The sequence below is a fragment of the Anarhichas minor genome, unplaced genomic scaffold, assembly GCF_050575085.1.
Source record: "Anarhichas minor isolate MPS153535 unplaced genomic scaffold, ASM5057508v1 ptg000054l, whole genome shotgun sequence".
Taxonomy (NCBI): Eukaryota; Metazoa; Chordata; class Actinopteri; order Perciformes; family Anarhichadidae; genus Anarhichas; species Anarhichas minor.
Genome location: NW_027466500.1, coordinates 907,880 through 925,937, shown reverse-complemented (window position 1 = coordinate 925,937; position 18,058 = coordinate 907,880). Strand labels below are relative to the sequence as shown.

Here is an 18,058-nt window from a genome sequence, read left to right as displayed (position 1 = left end):
ACGAGACAATTTCTGTTGAGTGAAATGTGCAATGTAGATGCAATGGTGAGCAGAGTAGAGCAAGAAACAGGGATTGCATGAGGCAAATTAAACAGGATCTTTCTGCTGCTTACATCCCTCACAACATTATTAGATTATCTCACATCCTTATCAATTCAAGAGGGGGGGGAAGCAATGTATGCCCCAGTGTGCACGATGCATGGTGCTCAATCCATAATGAATGACCCAACATTCAATTAAAAACACTCTATTCATCACTAGCGATGGTTTAAAGTTGTTCGGATGGTCTTGATGCCTCTGTCTGATGTCTGGGATGCGGTCGGTCCTCTTTGGTCTCTAATCCGCCAGCCTGTTTAAGATACATGACCAGCAGCTTTAAGAAGCACCTATTGAGCTGAGGGCGGGAGGAATACGGATGAAATACAAGAAAAAAAAAATGGAGAAGGCTGACTGGGGAGCTGTGTGAAAGTTGTGGGAACGCCTGCCAGAAGCCGCCTATAAAGCATCGTTTTATAATCCCCGGTGTCACGAGCATGAATTGTGATGTTCTGAAGTGGCCTTTAGAGGGGCAATAAATAATTCTGGGCAGACAGCGAGAGAGGACGTGTGACGCTGGGAGTAGTAACAGTGACCAACTGTTTACAGCTTGTAAGCAGCCATGATTTATAGAGATGTGAGTGAGGCGTAGAAGACTGATCACGAGATACTGCCATGTCAACTCTGAGGATTCCATTGTTTCAAGTGCTGTCATGGTTATTTTGGCATTTAATCTCTATTGCTTGGAGAGTGTGAGCCTTAAACTTTTACTGTATGCGTCCTGCTGCTCAAGCACAACGACAGACTTTATTATAGTTGTCATTTTAATTAAAGGTTGCCCTTTAATTTTCACAGACACATTAATCAGGGCCAAGAAAAAATATTCTGAGGACTGTTTCGCAAATATTTTAAGGTACACTATAATGTGGATTTCTACGTATTAATATATAAACAGCTACTTCTGTTAGAACTATAATAATCAGTGAGTTTATTTAAGTGCTGTTATGGCAGAGCTTTCCCGCCGTCCAGTTTAAACATAATGACACCAAAGCCTCATATTGATTGAACAACTTTGCCAAAACAGCTTTATCTTGCATTCCTTGTCATTGCCCAAAAAGCTTCAAATACCAATGTTTTCTCATATTTCCCGTGTCAGATCGTTCGTGGGAACAGAGCAGCAATACAGTAGGTCTTTGATTTGCCATTTGTGGTAAGTAAGATATGTTGTATTTTAAGACTCGCAGACGTGGTTGAACCCAAACATGTGTACCACAGGAATCTCAAAACACCCGAGTCCCAGAGAGCAAGTCATGGGAATCACTGTGTTATTTACTGTATATACACGAGAGGTGATTGGTAGAAATGTTTGCTAAGTTAAAGCCGTTATGGATGGTGCATTTACACAATTTCCAGTTTCACAGACTGATAGGAGTCCGCAAGTCTATTTGTTGAAGAAAAGTTTATATGAAAAAAGTCCAAAGTGCTGTTAACAGCGTGCTAAAAAAGCAGAAGAGATGAAGAATGCTGATATCGGTCCACGTATAGGAGAACACCACACGCATAAGCTTGTGCGGATGTTGATTAACCTCACAGTGTAATTTGCAGCAGCCACTCGTATCTCTCTTGCTGAATGGTTTTTTGTTTGACTCCAGGGGATGATTTAATGATATCCTGATATGAAGGCCTGTGATTCATGATAAACTCCATTTCAATATTGTTGTGCCACTTGTACCTCCTAGGCGTAATCTTCTTGTCCTATAATTGTCACGTTCTCGTGCTTGTTATGAGTGAAGGAGATTGTTGGTAATATGGGGAATAATATCTTTTCAGGTACAATCTGCTTTCAGGTGCTCTTGCTATTGTTTGTACTATTGTACAAAGATGAATCATTTTTTTTTAAATTTGGCAATACTGTAGCATTTACAATCATCTACTTCTCTAAATCTGTCTTTCCTTTCATTGTTCTGTCCAATTATCGAGAGAGGGGCATACTTTCCAAATAATAGGCATCAGTTTGGCATTTCATTCCTCTCGCAGGATAATTACTGTCATGAGCACATGATTGAGTTTTCAGTCATAATGAAATCACTGGCCATGTTTGTTTACAAACTATTGACATTTCAGTGGATTGCAGTGTGATATTTGTTGCACTACAATGAATGAGGTTAGATAGTAGTGATATGAGCGCCAGTAGTCTGCCTCTATGTTACAAACATTATTATTTTCACTCACAGTTTCACAGTAAACTTTAGTTTTATGTCTAAATCATTCAAGTTTAATACAATGAGTACCCAAATCATGAGAGATGATATCTGGTAGTTGACTGATACATTTAAGTGCTGTTACAAATACACACGTGTAGAAAATGTATCATCCATGTTGTCACAAATGTGCAATGTAAACTCACAGGTTGTCACAGTGTAATACTGGCTGTAAAACAAACTGCACATTAAATCGCTGTTGCATGATTTAATGTTACAAACATGTACTGATGTGGAAGCACACTAAATGTTGAAACACTAAAGCAAAACATGCTACATGTCACATTTTTCAAATCTTCTATAAATACCTTTTTAATGTTATATTTACACTGCTGATAGGAGCCTTAATAGAGATGGGCAAAACGCTGTTTTTGAAATGTATACATTCAAATCTTATTCATAAACCTCTTCTGTCCCTTTTACAAAGGATCTTTTTAAAAGACCTCCTGAAGTCGTTATTGAATATCGTGTATATCACAGGATTTAGGGAGCTATTGCAGTAACCGAACCAGAAGAACATTTTGAACAATGTTTCCGGGACGCAGCTGGTGTCACACACAGTGGTGAGCGTGTATGTGAAGAAAAAGGGGAACCAGCAAAGAACAAACACTCCCATGACCACAGCCAGAACAAATGTGAAGCGCCTCTCTCTGTACTGCCTTCCTCTCCACTTGCTCACTCTCACACAGGGCTGTGGAGAAGTTTCTCCGGGTTTCTCCTGAGCCACTTTGGTTGTTCGTAAAGCCTTCTTCTTCTTCAGGGAACAAAGGACGGTTTCATTCCCATCGGACGAGGAGGGCTCGTCCTCCACATCTAGCCCATTGATCTCTCCACCGCCCGCCTCTCCCGCCTCCCTCCCTTCTCCGTCTTCTCTTTCCAGAGGGTCTAAGCCACACTTCTTGTCTTCTGGATTGCGACATTCTCTCTGCCTTTCACCTGGCTGGGCTCTTGTTCTGTTCTTGGCAATCTGGTATATTCGAAGGTACACCATAATCATGATGACGCAGGGTGCAAAGAAAGAGGCAGTGCTGGAGAAGATGATGTACCATTTCTCGTCATTGATTTTACATTTCGGGCTGTCTTCTTTACCCTCGTCCTTCTTCATCGTGATGAGCGGAGGGAATGAAATGATTGCCGCCAGAACCCAAACTATGAAGACTGTGCATTTAATCCTGCGCGGCGTCCTCCTCAGGTTGTACTCGATCGCTTGAGAGACGGACCAGTATCGGTCCAGGCTGATGGCGCACAGGTGAACGATGGATGAGGTGCAGAAGAGCACATCCAAAGCCAGGTAGATCTCGCACCACACTTTACCAAAGTACCAGGAACCCGTCAGTTCATTGGCTAAAGAGAACGGCATCACTAAGGTGGCGACCAGAATGTCCGCGCATGCCAAAGAGACTAAAAACAAGTTCTGAGGTGCTCTCAGGGCTCGGCTTGTGGTCACAGCGATAACTACCATTACATTTCCAAACACAGTTAGCAGGATGAGGAAACCCACGAGGATCGTTAAAGGCACAGAGGTCTGCACGGTATAAAGGTGGCTGCCGGGCAAGGTCTCATTTCCGCTGGTGAAGTTAAGACAACCCATCAGAGTGAGTTGCGGTGTCGATGATTGCGTCCGACCAGCGCTCTTTCAGGAGGTTTGGAAGCTGTGCTCGCCAGCAGTCTATTAATTTCACCCATTCAGGAACACAGCATGAGAGAGCGGAGTCTTTTCATTTTGCCCTCTGGAAGATTTTGTAGAAGAAAATCTGTGCTTCTGTCGTCTTTGTCGGTAAGAAAATAGACAACAAAGAAAAATTAGTTTTCATATCAAAAAGACAAAATATATTCAGTATATATATATATATATATATATATATATATATATATGGGAAAACAGTAAGTTTTCCACATGTATCTATTCTTTGAAAAATAATTCTTCATCCAACAACATTTTAGGAGAAAAAAACTTTCATAAAACAGACTTACATTGCAGGTAGTGCTGGCTCAGGGAGATTGTGTCATCTGTTGTGGCTGAAGTGGAGACTACGTGGTTTTATATGAGCTTGATCTGACGCTGAGGATGTGTGATGCCGACTCCTCTTCAGTGAGATCAGTAATGGGCGGAGTTCATCCGCTGCTGGAGATTTAAAAAGCAATTTTGTGTTGCTCTTAGACACTGAAACCACAGGCTGATTATGACATTAACAATATTTTTGATTTATAGATGTAATATCTGTAGTTTATTAAATTACAATGGATTATGAGTACACTCTTTATGGTTTTGCAGTTCTACTTTATGAGCAAAATGTTCAGATATATCCTGAAAGAAAAAACAGCTTGAAATAATACCTGCAGCTACAGAGAGGATTGGAGCAACTTACTAAAGAGATCAATCACTAGCAGTGAGAGTTAAGAGCGGCGCATTTACTGAAATAAAGGTTTCAGTTCGGCATAATTTGCTCTACCAATAACAAAGTAGAATAAATCAAAATGAATAAACTGAGACATTTTGTGTATTTGATAGACAAATATAATCATTCTTCTCAAATACTAAGCAAAAATCTGCACAGTATGACATCTGAAAGCAAGATTTCATTTATTGTGTGCAGATTATAGGATACACTGAGGATTTGACATGCATTGCTAGTTATCTACGTTAGGATTGTTAAGTCATTTTATTTAGACAGACACACCAGGACACATGTTTTACTATAATGACTTAATGATATTTATTCATTAGGAGTATTAAAAGGGTTGTATGTTCGAGTTTTAGTGTTCTGAGGCATATCTATGCTACACTCTTGTCATCTGACATCCATACTAAAGTACAAAGTATTGTATGATTTGTTTTGGCACAGCTTCACTACAACATACTTTACATAGGATTTATCTAGCAGCATGATCTATGGCAGTGGTTCCCAACCTTTTTTCTTGTGATTGTATATTATATATGAATATATATATATTCATATATAATATATATCATGCTTCCATGTTATAGCTTGTACATACCAGTATAGGAAAATGAACAGGAAACTGGAGATACAGTGCACCCATGGTGCCGCTGGGGGCGCTAACGAGCCACTCTGGACTTCATCTGATCTCGCTTGTTATCGCGAGAGCGTCTGTCTTGGACTTCCGATTGGATATTTGTGTACGGGAGGAAGGAACGCGCACTGTTGTTCTTTTCAGCTGTCGGTTTGGCTAATTGTCGACTTGAGATTTGGATGCCTGCTGTGTTTAACGGTCAAGAGCATTTATACTGAGGTAAGATGTACACCGACCCCCTTCAGTTTGTGTGTTGTTGCTAGCATTGACGTTAGTACATCGTACGTAAAATCTCCGTCGACGTAAGAGGCCGAGGGATGATGCTAACCTTAGCGTATGCTAACGTGAATGTTGTGACCTAGCGGTCTATCATGTTTTTCCTTTAATCTTCGATTTTATTAGCCAATGTTTCACTCATTTTGCATGTGATACACTACACAAGCAATCTGTGTGATTATATGATTGCTAATTTACGATTTAATATGTTTAACTTTAGCTTCTCGGACATGCTAATACAGCTAAGTTGACCCAACGTTAGCCAAGTTGACTAGAAAACCGTCTTTTTTTGTCAACACACAGATGTCGGACGACTTGGTGAAACAGTTGAGCAGCTACAAAGCCCAGCTACAGCAAGTAGAAGTCGCTTTATCTACCGACCAAGACAATGAAGACCTCCTTAAACTCCAGAAAGACTTACAGGTTTGTGTGAATGTGATGAAGCGTGTTTGTCATTGCTGGATTCGTATAGAAGGATATCTTAGTTTTATATGTAACTGATCATCTAGTCGTTGCTTTTAACCACTACTGAACCCAGTTTTGAAAATAGATGCTGGTATAAATCTTATTTGATTATGTCTGAAAAAGCACCAATGACCAACAGTAAAGTAAGAAACAAACGTCTGTGTAAAAGTCGAGTGTTCTGTAAGAAACAATACAAATAGTGCAAAGACTGAATGGATATAATTCAATTGGCCGAGTGTGTACAATATGCACATGTAGAGATGACATGCAGGATTTATAGAAGATATACGATTATCCTTTATTAGTCCTACAGCAAGAAAAGTGCAACAAGAGGCATCTTTTTAAAAAAAAACAACACACATTTATAATAAACTGTAAAACTAAAATAAGACATAATCTGACTAAATGGAGTTCACATTATTACACATGAAATATTCATATTGCACAGTAGAATACATTTATATTGATCTTGTATACAGCATACATATCGAAACTATTTGTCCATTAAAAACCCTTCTCCAATAATCAAATCCTTAAGACCTCTCTTTGCATCCTTGCAGGATAACGTTCTAGTATTGTGAAATATATTCTTACTTTTTAAGAATATAGGTCGTCATTAACAAGCAAATGTGATTTTACAATATATTTTTTATTTGTATTTAGAGTTTTAAAGTGTTATGTTAGTATTGGTCCAACGTATCTGTCTAGAATGCTAACCCTAAACTGTGAGTCGTGTCGTAAGGGCCCCACGGTGCTTTTAAGGAAAGCGAAAACACTGAAAATAACTCATTCCCACCTCTTACCGAGGGGGAAACTTGCTTACGTTTTCCATGACCGTTTGATTGCATTTCCTCTACAGGAAGTCATTGACTTGACGAAAGACCTCCTGACCTCACAGCCCACTGAAAGTTCTTCTAGCACCAACGGCTCAGACCCTGTACCCTCGAAGCATGGCTGGAAAGTGGGAGACAGCTGTATGGCTGTTTGGAATCAGGACGGACAGTGAGTATCACCAGCCTCTTCTGATGAAAATAATATATGCAATTGCATGCCTACTAGCACTACCTATTGAGTTCTTCATTTTGATTTAAAAAAAAAAAATGGTTTAATGGATGATGTTCTGTCCACTCATTGTTTGTTCATCTTCAGTTATTAAGACAAGCCGCTGTATGTTTGACTTTAAGGGTCGCAAATGTGAGAAATGCATATACCTGTGGTAAATTGTAACAGAAAGAATATCCAATAGTTGTATAATGCACAGATTCATTCATCATTCGTATTTATTGGTTGAAACATTGCTTGTTACGTAGAGCTTGAGTATTTGGCTCATACTCACCTGCTTACAGACGTGATTCTTTGGCAGGGTGTATGAGGCTGAGATTGAGGAGATAGACCGGGAGAACGGCACTGCAGCCGTTACCTTTGCCGGGTACGGGAACGCTGAAGTGATTCCTCTGCAGAACCTCAAAGCAGTAGAGGAGGGGAAACGCTCCAACGAGGACGGGAAGCCCAAATCAAGGTATGAACAAAAAACAACTTGTGTGTCTCACTCACACTTAATGTGCGTACACATAAACCGTTGCACACGCTAAGTAATGAGACCGAGTGTGAACTCTTTCAGCATAGATTTCCTCAACGGAAATAGTTTAGTTTATACAGGACTATAGTTACATATATTTTGTTCATGGTTATATGGTGCCAATAATGCAGTTTTCCTCTAAGTTATACTGTATGTTGGACTCACTAATGTTATTTTTTCATATTTAATATATCATGTTTGTCATTGTATTTGTACATCATACGGTATTTGTATACATTTCTCTTCGTTGTCTGTCTTTCTAGGAAAGAGCAGATAGCCGAGCAGAGAGAGTACAAGAAGAAGAAAGCCCAGAAGAAGGTTCAGAGGATGAAGGAGTTGGAGACTGAGAGGGAGGAGCAAAAGTCAAAGTGGCAACAGTTCAACAACAAAGCCTACTCGAAGAACAAGAAAGGACAGGTACTTTTTTTTTTTTTTTTTTTATAACCCATGATGCATGGGGCAATTGTGGACAATTGTTATTTACTGTAGATGTCTCTTTGAGACATTTCACCCACTAGCTTATCCTTCCTGTGGAATAAGTGTGTGTGTGTTGTATATAGTAAAAGTTATTCAATAATCCATTCTCTATATGTTTTCAATTAATAATGAAAACGTTTTGTTTTTTGTTTTTCTGTCTAGGTCAAGAGGAGCATATTTGCATCTCCAGAAAGCGTCAATGGAAAGGTGGGAGTGGGAACATGTGGTATTGCAGACAAGCCAATGACTCAGTACCACGACACGTCAAAATACAACGTCAGACATCTAATGCCACAATGACCTGCTCTGCTCTGTGTATAATAACCCACTGTGTACAAGCTGTATCGGTGCATTTCCATTGTGTTTCTACAAGATTTATGTTTCCCAAGTAAAGAATGGAATTGCTTGCGCGCGCCATTGTTTGAAATATTGATGTAGTTTTCTTATATATTATGTAGGTACAAAAGCAAATAAAATCCAAACGGGGGGTTGGCACACGGTCACCAGGTATCCAAGAAAAAGGCAGCGGTGGTGTTGTAGGAAAGCCGTAGAGTTTGATGTTTGTGTCCAGGTTTCACTGAGGCCAAATACCTGCTAAGAGGAGTCTAAATACACACCTGCAGAATTTAGTTTGTACATTTGAAGTTGGTTTTTAAGCACTGACCCATTGTGGGAGGAGTCTGAATGTCAATAACGGTGTTGATTTGAAATGGCTGAATTTACGTTTTAATATGTGTATATAACAGTGAAATAAACATTGTTTTGTTTTCATTTTTGTTTTTAGCTTATTGCTTCCACCTCATTTTGACTGTTTTTACATCATGCGTTCATCCTGTAGGAGGCAGTAAAGACTTCTAGTAGCATTATTAATGAATCTGTGTTACAACCCTCTTTGTCATATACGTCTCAAGAGTTTATTAGTTTGACATGTTGGACTTTAGTTCAGGAGGCTTCATGAACAGCGTTAGCTACAGACGTGATTCATTTATATGATACACGTCAGTCCAATACAAGACAACCAAGTGGAAAATTAGATTATTGATGGTAGGTGTTCCCAAAAAAAAGACATTACTTATGCTTGGGCAGTAGAGGTTTATTAAGATTCCTGAGACAGTTTTCAGGAACTGTAACGGAGTACCAGCAGGGGACCAGCAGCATGTTTTGCAGAAAAGTCACCTTGGATGGCTGATTACGCACAAGAGAAAACATTCTGGGGTGTGCTTTGACATACTTCCTTAAAAGTCTTTTTCATAGTGCATTTTATAGATTCCCAAACAGGTTGGGGGGGTGGACGACCTGTAACGGGGAACTTTGTGCAAGAGTCATATACCCATGTTAAGACACAATTTGGTGATCTCCTTAGGACTTGGACCAGAAAGATGCATTTGAATGGTCCTATTGAAATGTCGTATTTGGTTTCATGGACTCTAACAGGTCAGCAGTGCAATTCTGTGTCCAAGATACATATAATCATTACTGGGGAGTTTCCAAGTGTCAAGGATTTGAACTGCGTTCTTTTTATGCTACAATACATAAACGATACAGTATTAAACATTGAAGTATAAATCAAAATGGGTATTCTGTAGTGTTTATGTTCATGCTACAGACATTTTTAAAGACTTGTCAATCCAAAGCACATCACAACATGATAGCTATATTCAATACACATGCACCATAGCTATTTTTTTGTTTTTTTAAATCAATTACAATAATTTTTTCCTACTGAATATTAAAATTGATGCCACGACCGGGGCACGTGGTAAACTGCAATTTGGTGTTGGACGGACAGAATAGTGTGCTGAACTCTGCCAAAGTTACAGTTGTGATAAAAGTAGACGCTTTATTGCTTTAGTGCGGGATAGCTTGTTACTGTCATAATGAAATTGAATCTGCACACACTGTAAAAGACAAAACCTTAAGTAATGCATTTAAACCTTCAGCACTGCAAATGCTTCAGTCGGGGTTAAATTTCATGTCGAGTAATGTGGTAAACTATTTATTTAAAAACAATGTGAAGAAATCTAACATTTTTTTTTTCTTTCAAGCATGACCAAATACTTAGCTACAGTTAAATTAAATATACCAAAAATAAATACTATAATCATATGCAAAATACAATAGAATAACGAGGGTGGACTGCACCACCTGTTTGGATACAACTGTGTTTCAGTCAAGAGACGGGGCGCCACATGGATCGCTGATGGGTGAGGGTCTTAAATTAGAGGGTCTACGAGTGTAATAAACAGTTTGGAATGCAGACATCGTAGCCCTTGCCACTGGCTTGTACACTGTCAAGAAGTGCCATCTGGATTATATTATCCAGAGAAAAAGGGCAATGTTATTACAAGGCAAATGGAGCAAACGTTGACAATGGTGAGCTTCTAGCTGGTATTGTTTTGTTTTTTTTTAGGGTTTTTGCTGGTTTCAGAGGATGAACTTGACTAAAGGTAGAGTCCCCCCTTCAGTGTTGGACACTGGTGCGTGGGTTCCTACAGGGTCAGGTTTGAGTGCAGGTATGGTTGATTCAAGCTGGTAATGGGTGAAGGGACATTCAGGTGATTGGTTAAGTCAACTCTGAAAATGAGGAAACTGTACATTGCCAGAGAAGTTAAATTTGAGGCTGTGGTGTAAGATGTTTCAGACTGATGTAGAGGAGCCCCTTGGCTTTTGGAAGGAGACACTTAAGGCTGGTTCTCAGGGGGGGAGGGGGGGGGGAGTAGACATTTTGTTTAGTGGGATTGAGGCTGGCTCTTCTCATGAAGGCAGTTAACCTAAACTGCAAAGGGAGAATGGGAGCTTTCGGCTGGTACTGGTGAGAGCCATAAAGGACTGCAGCTGGAGTAAACATGTAGGCTGGTGCTTCAAGCGGAGAAGGCCAGTTTTAGACTGCATGTGGAGTAGCCCTCATCACTGGCGGAGCTCTGCCGGCTGCTGATGTCATCCAGGTCACTTACACCACTGGTGCTTACGCTGTCCATTTCTCCATGGGAGAACGCAGTGCTTTCGACATCAACTTCAATCTCCTCTGCACAAAAAACAAATGAATACAGATTCATTTTAGTGAGTCGTGCAAGTCCAAATGTTAGATGTTGTGCTTGCGTTAGTGTATATGGGGGCAAACCCGATGAAGGCTGTGATTGGGACACTGACCTCTGTCAGACTCTGAGTGGTCAGAGTCCATGTGGGAGCCCTGGCTGTCCATACGGACCCGGTCCCGGTCTCCATGAGTCTGCAGCTGGGATAGCTGCCTCTGCAGGTGCCTCTGTTCCCTCTCCAAGGTCTCCAGCTGGTGCAGACTCCTCCGGTCCACCTCTTCAAGTTTCTACATAAGAGGGAAATGCAAAAGAGTTAATTGTGCTGTTATGTGAAGATTATGGAGAGAATCGGTGTGTGTGTGCCACATTTGGTGTTTACGTGAGTTGCGTAGCGTTGAATCACACCGTTACGACTGCAGCTCTCTAGATGTTCCTCGTGGTTAACGTACTATGCGGCATGAGACAATGGTGAACCTGTCTTGCGCGCAGTGAAGTGATGTTAATGCGTTTGTCGTCAAATGTGACGCCCCCTGTGCGCTCTAATGAAATATTCAACACAATGACTGCAACTTGCTGGTTGGATTCTCGAGGAATAGCTGGCGTCTCCGTGTGAGGTTAATACCAGTGACATATGACTGGATGCAAAAGGCAGAGTTGCTTCATGGGTATACAAATGAACATAAATGTCATCGTGCCCTGCGTTTGGCAGATTACGTTCATTCTTCGCCTTCTTAGCTCTAAATTTATTTGTTCACGCTTGATTTTGGTTCATTTCAAACAACACACACAAGCCGCTTACTTAAGTATGTGTAACAAGCTAACAAATAACCAAAGTCCCGAAGAGGCCCCACGGACATCTGTAATCCAATCACTTCACAGCAATCATCACATCTGATCGTGCCGTAAATAAAAACAGTGGCACATTAATAAGTAGCAACATTTACATGCGAGCCAGTTGTTGAGCAAGATTTACAGCTGGTGGAAGAAAAAAGCCTCTGTTGTGGCTCTTGATGCTGCCAGCAGCTGCTCCGCCCTCTTACTCTCACAACCTCTGGTTCCAAAGACACAACACAGCAGCATTCAGGGGCCACATATCCTGCACTTTAAACAGGCAAGTCCAAAGTCAATAGTTGACATCATACAGTAGGTACTTTATCCATTACCCCCCCCCCCCCCCCCCCCCCCGCTGTAATAAACTCCCACACACTGTTGCCACAGGATTGCTTTCATATTGCAGCCCTCAATCATCCCTCAAAAGAATCGTATCTGGCTTTAGACTGTAGTCATCAAGGGAGCCAAAGTATAGTCTTGGATGCTTTGAGGCTACTGGGCCGCTTTAACACGAGGACTGATCTGGTGCTCCTAAGATTAATCAAGTCATTTCAAAGTTCAAGCGGATGTCAGGCTAAATAATTGAGCAGCATTTGTAGACGGATCGAGCTGCACCGGGATCACGCTGGATGGACCGTTAAGTATCACCGCAGCGTGTACCTTAAGAAGAGTTAAGAGACTAAAATACAATGTAGTTCTAAAAATCAAATAAAAACCTGGATCAGTCTATTGACTAGTAAAGTAAGGCGTTTGTAAACCGTCACTCAGGATTCACATTCAGACTCTCACAGGGATCAAATGGGTGCAAGATGCCTCCCCTTGTACATCAAATGGGAACAGTATGTAAATACTTTTACGTTATTACTTTTGAGCACAACAAATGTACAGAATTCAGCCCTTAATCCCATGGTGGTGCAATACTACCGTGGCTACCGCACCTTGATATGTGCTTTGGCCTTGTTTAGCAGTCCTAGTGTGGTGTGCCGACTGCAGTCTGGTCCCAGAGGGATGAGGGACTTCAACCTCTCCAAACACAGGCGGAGATGTGCTCGTCTGTGGGATGGAGACGTAATCAAGACGGGTCATTTCTCCTCAGAGTAAGCATGCATAGAGTAATGTGCATTATACAACAATTATTCATGACACAATGATGGATTTCCAGACTAATGTATGATTGTCCTCTGCTGCACTGATTGTGATTTAAGTCAGATTATAATATTTCCTCTTTATCCAATTCGATTAGTGTTGTAACAGTTTAAGGCAAACCGCTATTTGATCGGTGCTGATCAATTCTAATTCTGATAGGCTAGCATTAATCCATGTGAGATGAGCAATGCAACAGTCCAGATATATTTAGGCACTTGATTTATCTGTTTATCCATTTGGCTAATTAGCCACGCCATCTGACTCTTTTGCAATTACGTATGGATCCGTCTGGCCCCAGATTTGAAAAGCTGCTGAGGTCAGCTTGTGCTGTTTCTGATCCACCGAGGCCTCTGGATGCAGACCAAAATGCAGGAACTGGCAAAGGACACTCGCTCTCCTTTCAAATAACGTAGTAAAATGTAGGTCAAGTTGTGATGTCAGCTCTTCTCTCTGCATTGGCCACCATTTTGTGATATAAAATAGCCCAGTATGAAATAAGCCTTGCTCTTGAAGATGCCATTCTTCCTCATCACTTAGTGCATCTCTCAAACCGGGACTTTCACACACACACACACGGCTTGCTTTTGAGGATTAACCGGGCATTTCATTTTTGGATAAATGTGTCCTGCTCAGAGCAGTGGCTGCTTTATCCTGTGTCCATAGCATAGCATAGCATAGCATAGCATAGCAAGCTGCTGCTGCTGAGTCTCTGTCAGGAAGGAGCCCTGTTGTCTGGAAACAGACGTTTCCCATTTGCTGACTGGGGAAATGTCTGCGTGTCATCCAGGAACACTGAGGCTGCATTACACCTCCCTTCTATTTGCCTTGCAAAATGACACACTGCCAACACACACAATAGGTGAGTTTCCAAGTTGTTGAAGAAAAAAACACATTTTCTGAAGTCCTGTGATGATAATAAGCTGATTTATAGGCCTGCAGTGCGTCTCATTTTGAAATGGTATGCACCAAGATATGCAAACATGGCAGAGTGGAGAAAGCTTGTGGTTCATCAGCTTGAAGCTCATTTACTGCAGGAGTTAAAAGTCTGCCTCTCCTTCTTCTGTATGACTTTTGCACGTCACTTGTTATGCATATATAACAATAGTTAATTGAAGAAAGATAGCAATGGGAATTTAAGATGACTACCCAGTCACAACATTTCACTGTTTTCATTGTCTTCCTGTTTCCATGTCTCTCAATACCCCTGAGTGTAGTCTGTACTGACTGAACATGCAGATTACCTCTTTAGTTTAGTTTTACTCACCTATTCTTTTCCAGTTCATTGTGTGCTGACCTGTTGAAATCATAAATATACAAACAAAACTGTTATATAAGCCTTAATGATGCAAAATACAACATATTCTACAATCTATATGTACAAACAAATCCAATTGTTGTAAAAACGAATGATGCCGTAATCGTGCTGATAAGTGATAATACGATGCTAATAAGGATTTCACTATTGTTTATCAGGAAGTATTTAAAATGTACATTCACAGCTATTATATTTAGCCTCATTTGAAGACCCTTTTGTAATCGACATTAACCTACCTATTGTGAATATTGTCCAATTTCCTGTTCTTGAATTTACGCAGTTTCTGTTGGTGTGCAGTCTGGGTTGCAGGGTACGTTGAAGCATAACCATGCTCGCATTCTGGTAATGGAAAAAATCAAGAGGATTCAAAATACCAGACAGTTTCTACCAACGTGCTGCAAGCGAAAGGCTTCACGAGGGCTTAGATTTGCATGATGGATGTGACCTTATTTGACCTGAATTTAAATGTGTGGCCAGTGGCAACACATCCCTGGAATTCAACTAAAATAAATAGATTTCAGTGTAATAGAGAGACAAGCCTTCTTATAAAATGCTAATATTAATACATGCATGCATTACGTTTTTCTACTGTTCTTAGTGTGGCCCAAAAACTCCTACAGTTCCCATGAGCCCTCCTTCCCAGTAACATGCGACGTCAGGCGTGAACCCGCGTGTGATTGGCTGTCTCGCGTGACTCTTGCGCTGGGAACATGTGTGCCGACCAATGGGAACTTTACAATTTGTTCCATGTGGAAACCATGTGAACATCACATACAAGGAAGCAGCAGCTGCTTCTGCAAATGATAGGTGGGCTTTGAATTGAACATGTTTAGAGGAAATAAACTGTAAATCACTGCTCGTGTGCGCACGAGGGTCCTTGAATGCGATGTTTAAATTATGCGAGAAAGGGAGCTGCGATCGACTAAGACATAAATAGGAAATAGGGAGTCTCAAACATCATAAATATCCAGGCAACATGAAATAACCTACATCTGCACATAATGCAAGCATATTTTTTTTTATAATAAATTAATCGTGCTTACTCAGCGAAAGGCTTCCATGGTCGGCAAAAAAAAAACAGTTTTAATGGGAGCAGAAGATAATTTAGCTGAAGGCTATTGCAATGTAATCAGTCTCTGGCGATGCAATTTATTTCTGAATTTAAAAAACAATTTAGACAATTACCCGACCTCCTTTCTATTGGTGATATCGTAGAAGTGTAAAGTCGATTAAAGTACATTTCTTTCCAGTAGCAGGTGAAATATCATTGGCTGCTGTCGGGCCAGCTCATCTGTCCGCTGCGCGTCTTTTGTCGCCTTCGCCTCTATTGTTGTCTGCTCGGCGCATTACGTGTTAATATCCCCTGCTGCCCGTGTTTACTTACTTCCGTTGCTCTTCTCGATATTTTCTATGTAATTTGCGGCGTCGAGCAGCACTTGCACGGTCTTCATGAAAGTGCCGATTTGGTCCATTGCGGAACATTTGGAGTATAAAACGTCGCTGAGAGAATAGTCGGACAATTCTCCGGAATCTTGCTGGTCCATGGACGCATCAGACTCCGACAGAACCTCTTCGGGTTTCAGCTCGCTGTGCTGTCGCATGTACTTTACCATTTTCACTTTTTTGTTTGGGGGGTGGGGGGGGCGGGGGGGGGGGGCTTTGACAAATAGGCAGCGGTGGAGTCGCTCTCCTTGTCCCGTCTGTGCACTGAGCCGATGACTGAAATGAACTAGGCTCGATGGAATCGCAGTCCTTAGCCTCAGCCACTTGCCCTACTTGGTGGATAATCCCTCCCACTAACGCATGCACATTGCATTCATTGTCAACCTTGCCCATAATAAATCCTCATTATCAATACTGCAGGAGAGTAACAAATAACACACATAATGCCTGCTTTCATTTGTAACGACTGCTGCTTTATGTCACTTGACATGAAGCAAATAATGATGACCTATAGGAGCTGCCTCGCTTTCACACTCACAGTTTGGTCTGAATGCATGTGAACAGACTTTAAAAACCTGGATATTGGAGACACAGGGAAAGGGTTGGGGTCTGTTTTTGGTACATTAAGGTGGTGTGTTCAGGTGTTTTCCCTTCGGTGTGAATGCCACATATTAATATGATTTCAGAGGTAGTTTGAGGTTATTTGTTTAAGATAATCCAATTGTTTTTTCCCTATCGTTTCTTGTTCCCCCCTCAGCGTCTCCAGCTGTATTGTATAGTTCTCCAGATCTAAAGCAATCTAAACTCACATAGAGATAAGAAATGAATAAACCAGTGAGATTATGGTTAATGTCAGGATGATCAGAGCCCATCTGCTGGGGCTGCCTCTGTTCAACAGCATTTACCTGATAGGGAAAGTAAGCCTACTTTCCTGATCTTTATAGTTTTCTAAGATAACATTGAAAAAAATGTACGTCTAGCTTGATTTTCCACTTCTGTTGTCCCTTTCGACTGATTAAGAAGTCATTTTCTTCCCCGCACCATGAGGGACGGATGAGGACAGAGGGGAAAGGGCCTGTCTTTACGAGGCTAGCCATGCGTGCAGGGGCTGTGTTGTGCCTCTGAGACAATGGGTGCAGATGGCTGGCCCGCTGCAGATGTGGCCAGGCCTGTAACGGACGCCTGTGAGAGAGAGAGCACACCCTCCCATGGAGTCTATTTCAGCTGCCTGGCAAGGCCTGACACACACAGACGGTCCTGATCTCAACACTGAAACAAAAAAACAGGATGAATTTGTGGAAAGATGCAATGGTCTTATAAAATCCCAACAATTACAGGCCTGTTTATGGAATACTTTCTCTGCTAATATGCCCCCCCCCCCCCCTCTCATTTGATTAAGGCTATTGTTAACCTAGCTTCTTCATAACCCCAATGCAAATGTAACAGTCAGAGATCGTTGTGTCTGCTGCCACCCACGTGTCAAACGGACAGATGAAGAGTCAGACACGGACCAGGAAGTGCTGTGAGGCTCGTGTGCAGGGCGACCGACTGTGCGAGCTGCACGCTGATAGCGGCAGCGTGGAAAGCTGACCCGCTGTAGGTTGGTGTAGAATGTGACCCCCAACTGGAGTAATCTGAAAAGCCTGAGGATTACACCATTGGCTCGGCTGTCACAGAGGAGGCAAAGGCACACGGCGCTGGCATGTGTGTGTGTGTGTGTTTATGAAAGAATGTGACAAACATCCCACACGGCATGGAGTGTAAGGCTTCTGGGATGTTGTCGAAAGGGAAAATTAATTGATCTATCTATGTATTGATCCGATGCCGTCATCTCGCATGCAGGTGGTCTACACAGGAGGCCGGTCTCGGATGAAGCATTGTTGTGCAGCAGCAGCAGCAGCAGCAGCCCCCCTGTTGTTTTAAAACAATAGCTGCACTTTGCCCCGAGGTCACCGCAGAAGGACACTCCAGCAGGCCAGACGTGTGTCACCTGCTCCTTCCTGTTGAGTCACAACACGGAAGAGCTCAGCGTTAAGCTTTGCCATCCGCGCATTGAGAGGGATTGTTCAGACAACGAGTTTGGAGCGGTCACGCATTTTACATAAGAAAAAGTAAGAGAAAAATGATTAGAGAAAAGTAATTACTAAGAGCAATATAT

The 18,058-nt window shown here is 41.6% G+C and overlaps 3 protein-coding genes across 3 annotated transcripts; 1 reads left to right on the top strand and 2 right to left on the bottom strand.

Annotated features, from left to right (window-relative positions):
- Positions 1-2,603: 2,603 nt before the first annotated feature.
- On the bottom strand, positions 2,604-3,888 carry LOC142931806 (alpha-2A adrenergic receptor-like). The gene has a single exon (XM_076075908.1). The coding sequence runs from the start codon at positions 3,886-3,888 to the stop codon at positions 2,695-2,697; it is 1,194 nt and encodes a 397-aa protein (XP_075932023.1). The 3' UTR covers positions 2,604-2,694.
- Positions 3,889-5,393: 1,505 nt separating this feature from the next.
- On the top strand, positions 5,394-8,901 carry smndc1 (survival motor neuron domain containing 1). The gene is made up of 6 exons (XM_076075746.1): positions 5,394-5,552; positions 5,913-6,032; positions 6,934-7,076; positions 7,438-7,593; positions 7,917-8,070; positions 8,293-8,901. The coding sequence occupies exons 2-6, from the start codon at positions 5,913-5,915 to the stop codon at positions 8,428-8,430; spliced, it is 711 nt and encodes a 236-aa protein (XP_075931861.1). The 5' UTR covers positions 5,394-5,552; the 3' UTR covers positions 8,431-8,901.
- Positions 7,807-16,070, bottom strand: LOC142931692 (max-interacting protein 1-like). The gene is made up of 6 exons (XM_076075747.1): positions 15,842-16,070; positions 14,694-14,796; positions 14,407-14,436; positions 12,935-13,049; positions 11,281-11,452; positions 7,807-11,155 (listed from the first exon to the last, which is right to left on the bottom strand). The coding sequence occupies exons 1-6, from the start codon at positions 16,068-16,070 to the stop codon at positions 10,992-10,994; spliced, it is 813 nt and encodes a 270-aa protein (XP_075931862.1). The 3' UTR covers positions 7,807-10,991.
- Positions 16,071-18,058: the final 1,988 nt, after the last annotated feature.

Coding starts and splice junctions, on each gene's coding strand:
- LOC142931806 (XM_076075908.1), bottom strand. CDS start 3,888: ATGGGTTGTCTTAACTTCACCAGCGGAAATGAGACCTTGCCCGGCAGC.
- smndc1 (XM_076075746.1), top strand. CDS start 5,913: ATGTCGGACGACTTGGTGAAACAGTTGAGCAGCTACAAAGCCCAGCTA. Junction 6,033..6,933: donor AACTCCAGAAAGACTTACAG/GTTTGTGTGAAT, acceptor TTTCCTCTACAG/GAAGTCATTGACTTGACGAA. Junction 7,077..7,437: donor GTTTGGAATCAGGACGGACA/GTGAGTATCACC, acceptor ATTCTTTGGCAG/GGTGTATGAGGCTGAGATTG.
- LOC142931692 (XM_076075747.1), bottom strand. CDS start 16,070: ATGGTAAAGTACATGCGACAGCACAGCGAGCTGAAACCCGAAGAGGTT. Junction 14,437..14,693: donor TTGGACAATATTCACAATAG/GTAGGTTAATGT, acceptor TGATTTCAACAG/GTCAGCACACAATGAACTGG. Junction 11,156..11,280: donor CCACTCAGAGTCTGACAGAG/GTCAGTGTCCCA, acceptor TTTTTTGTGCAG/AGGAGATTGAAGTTGATGTC.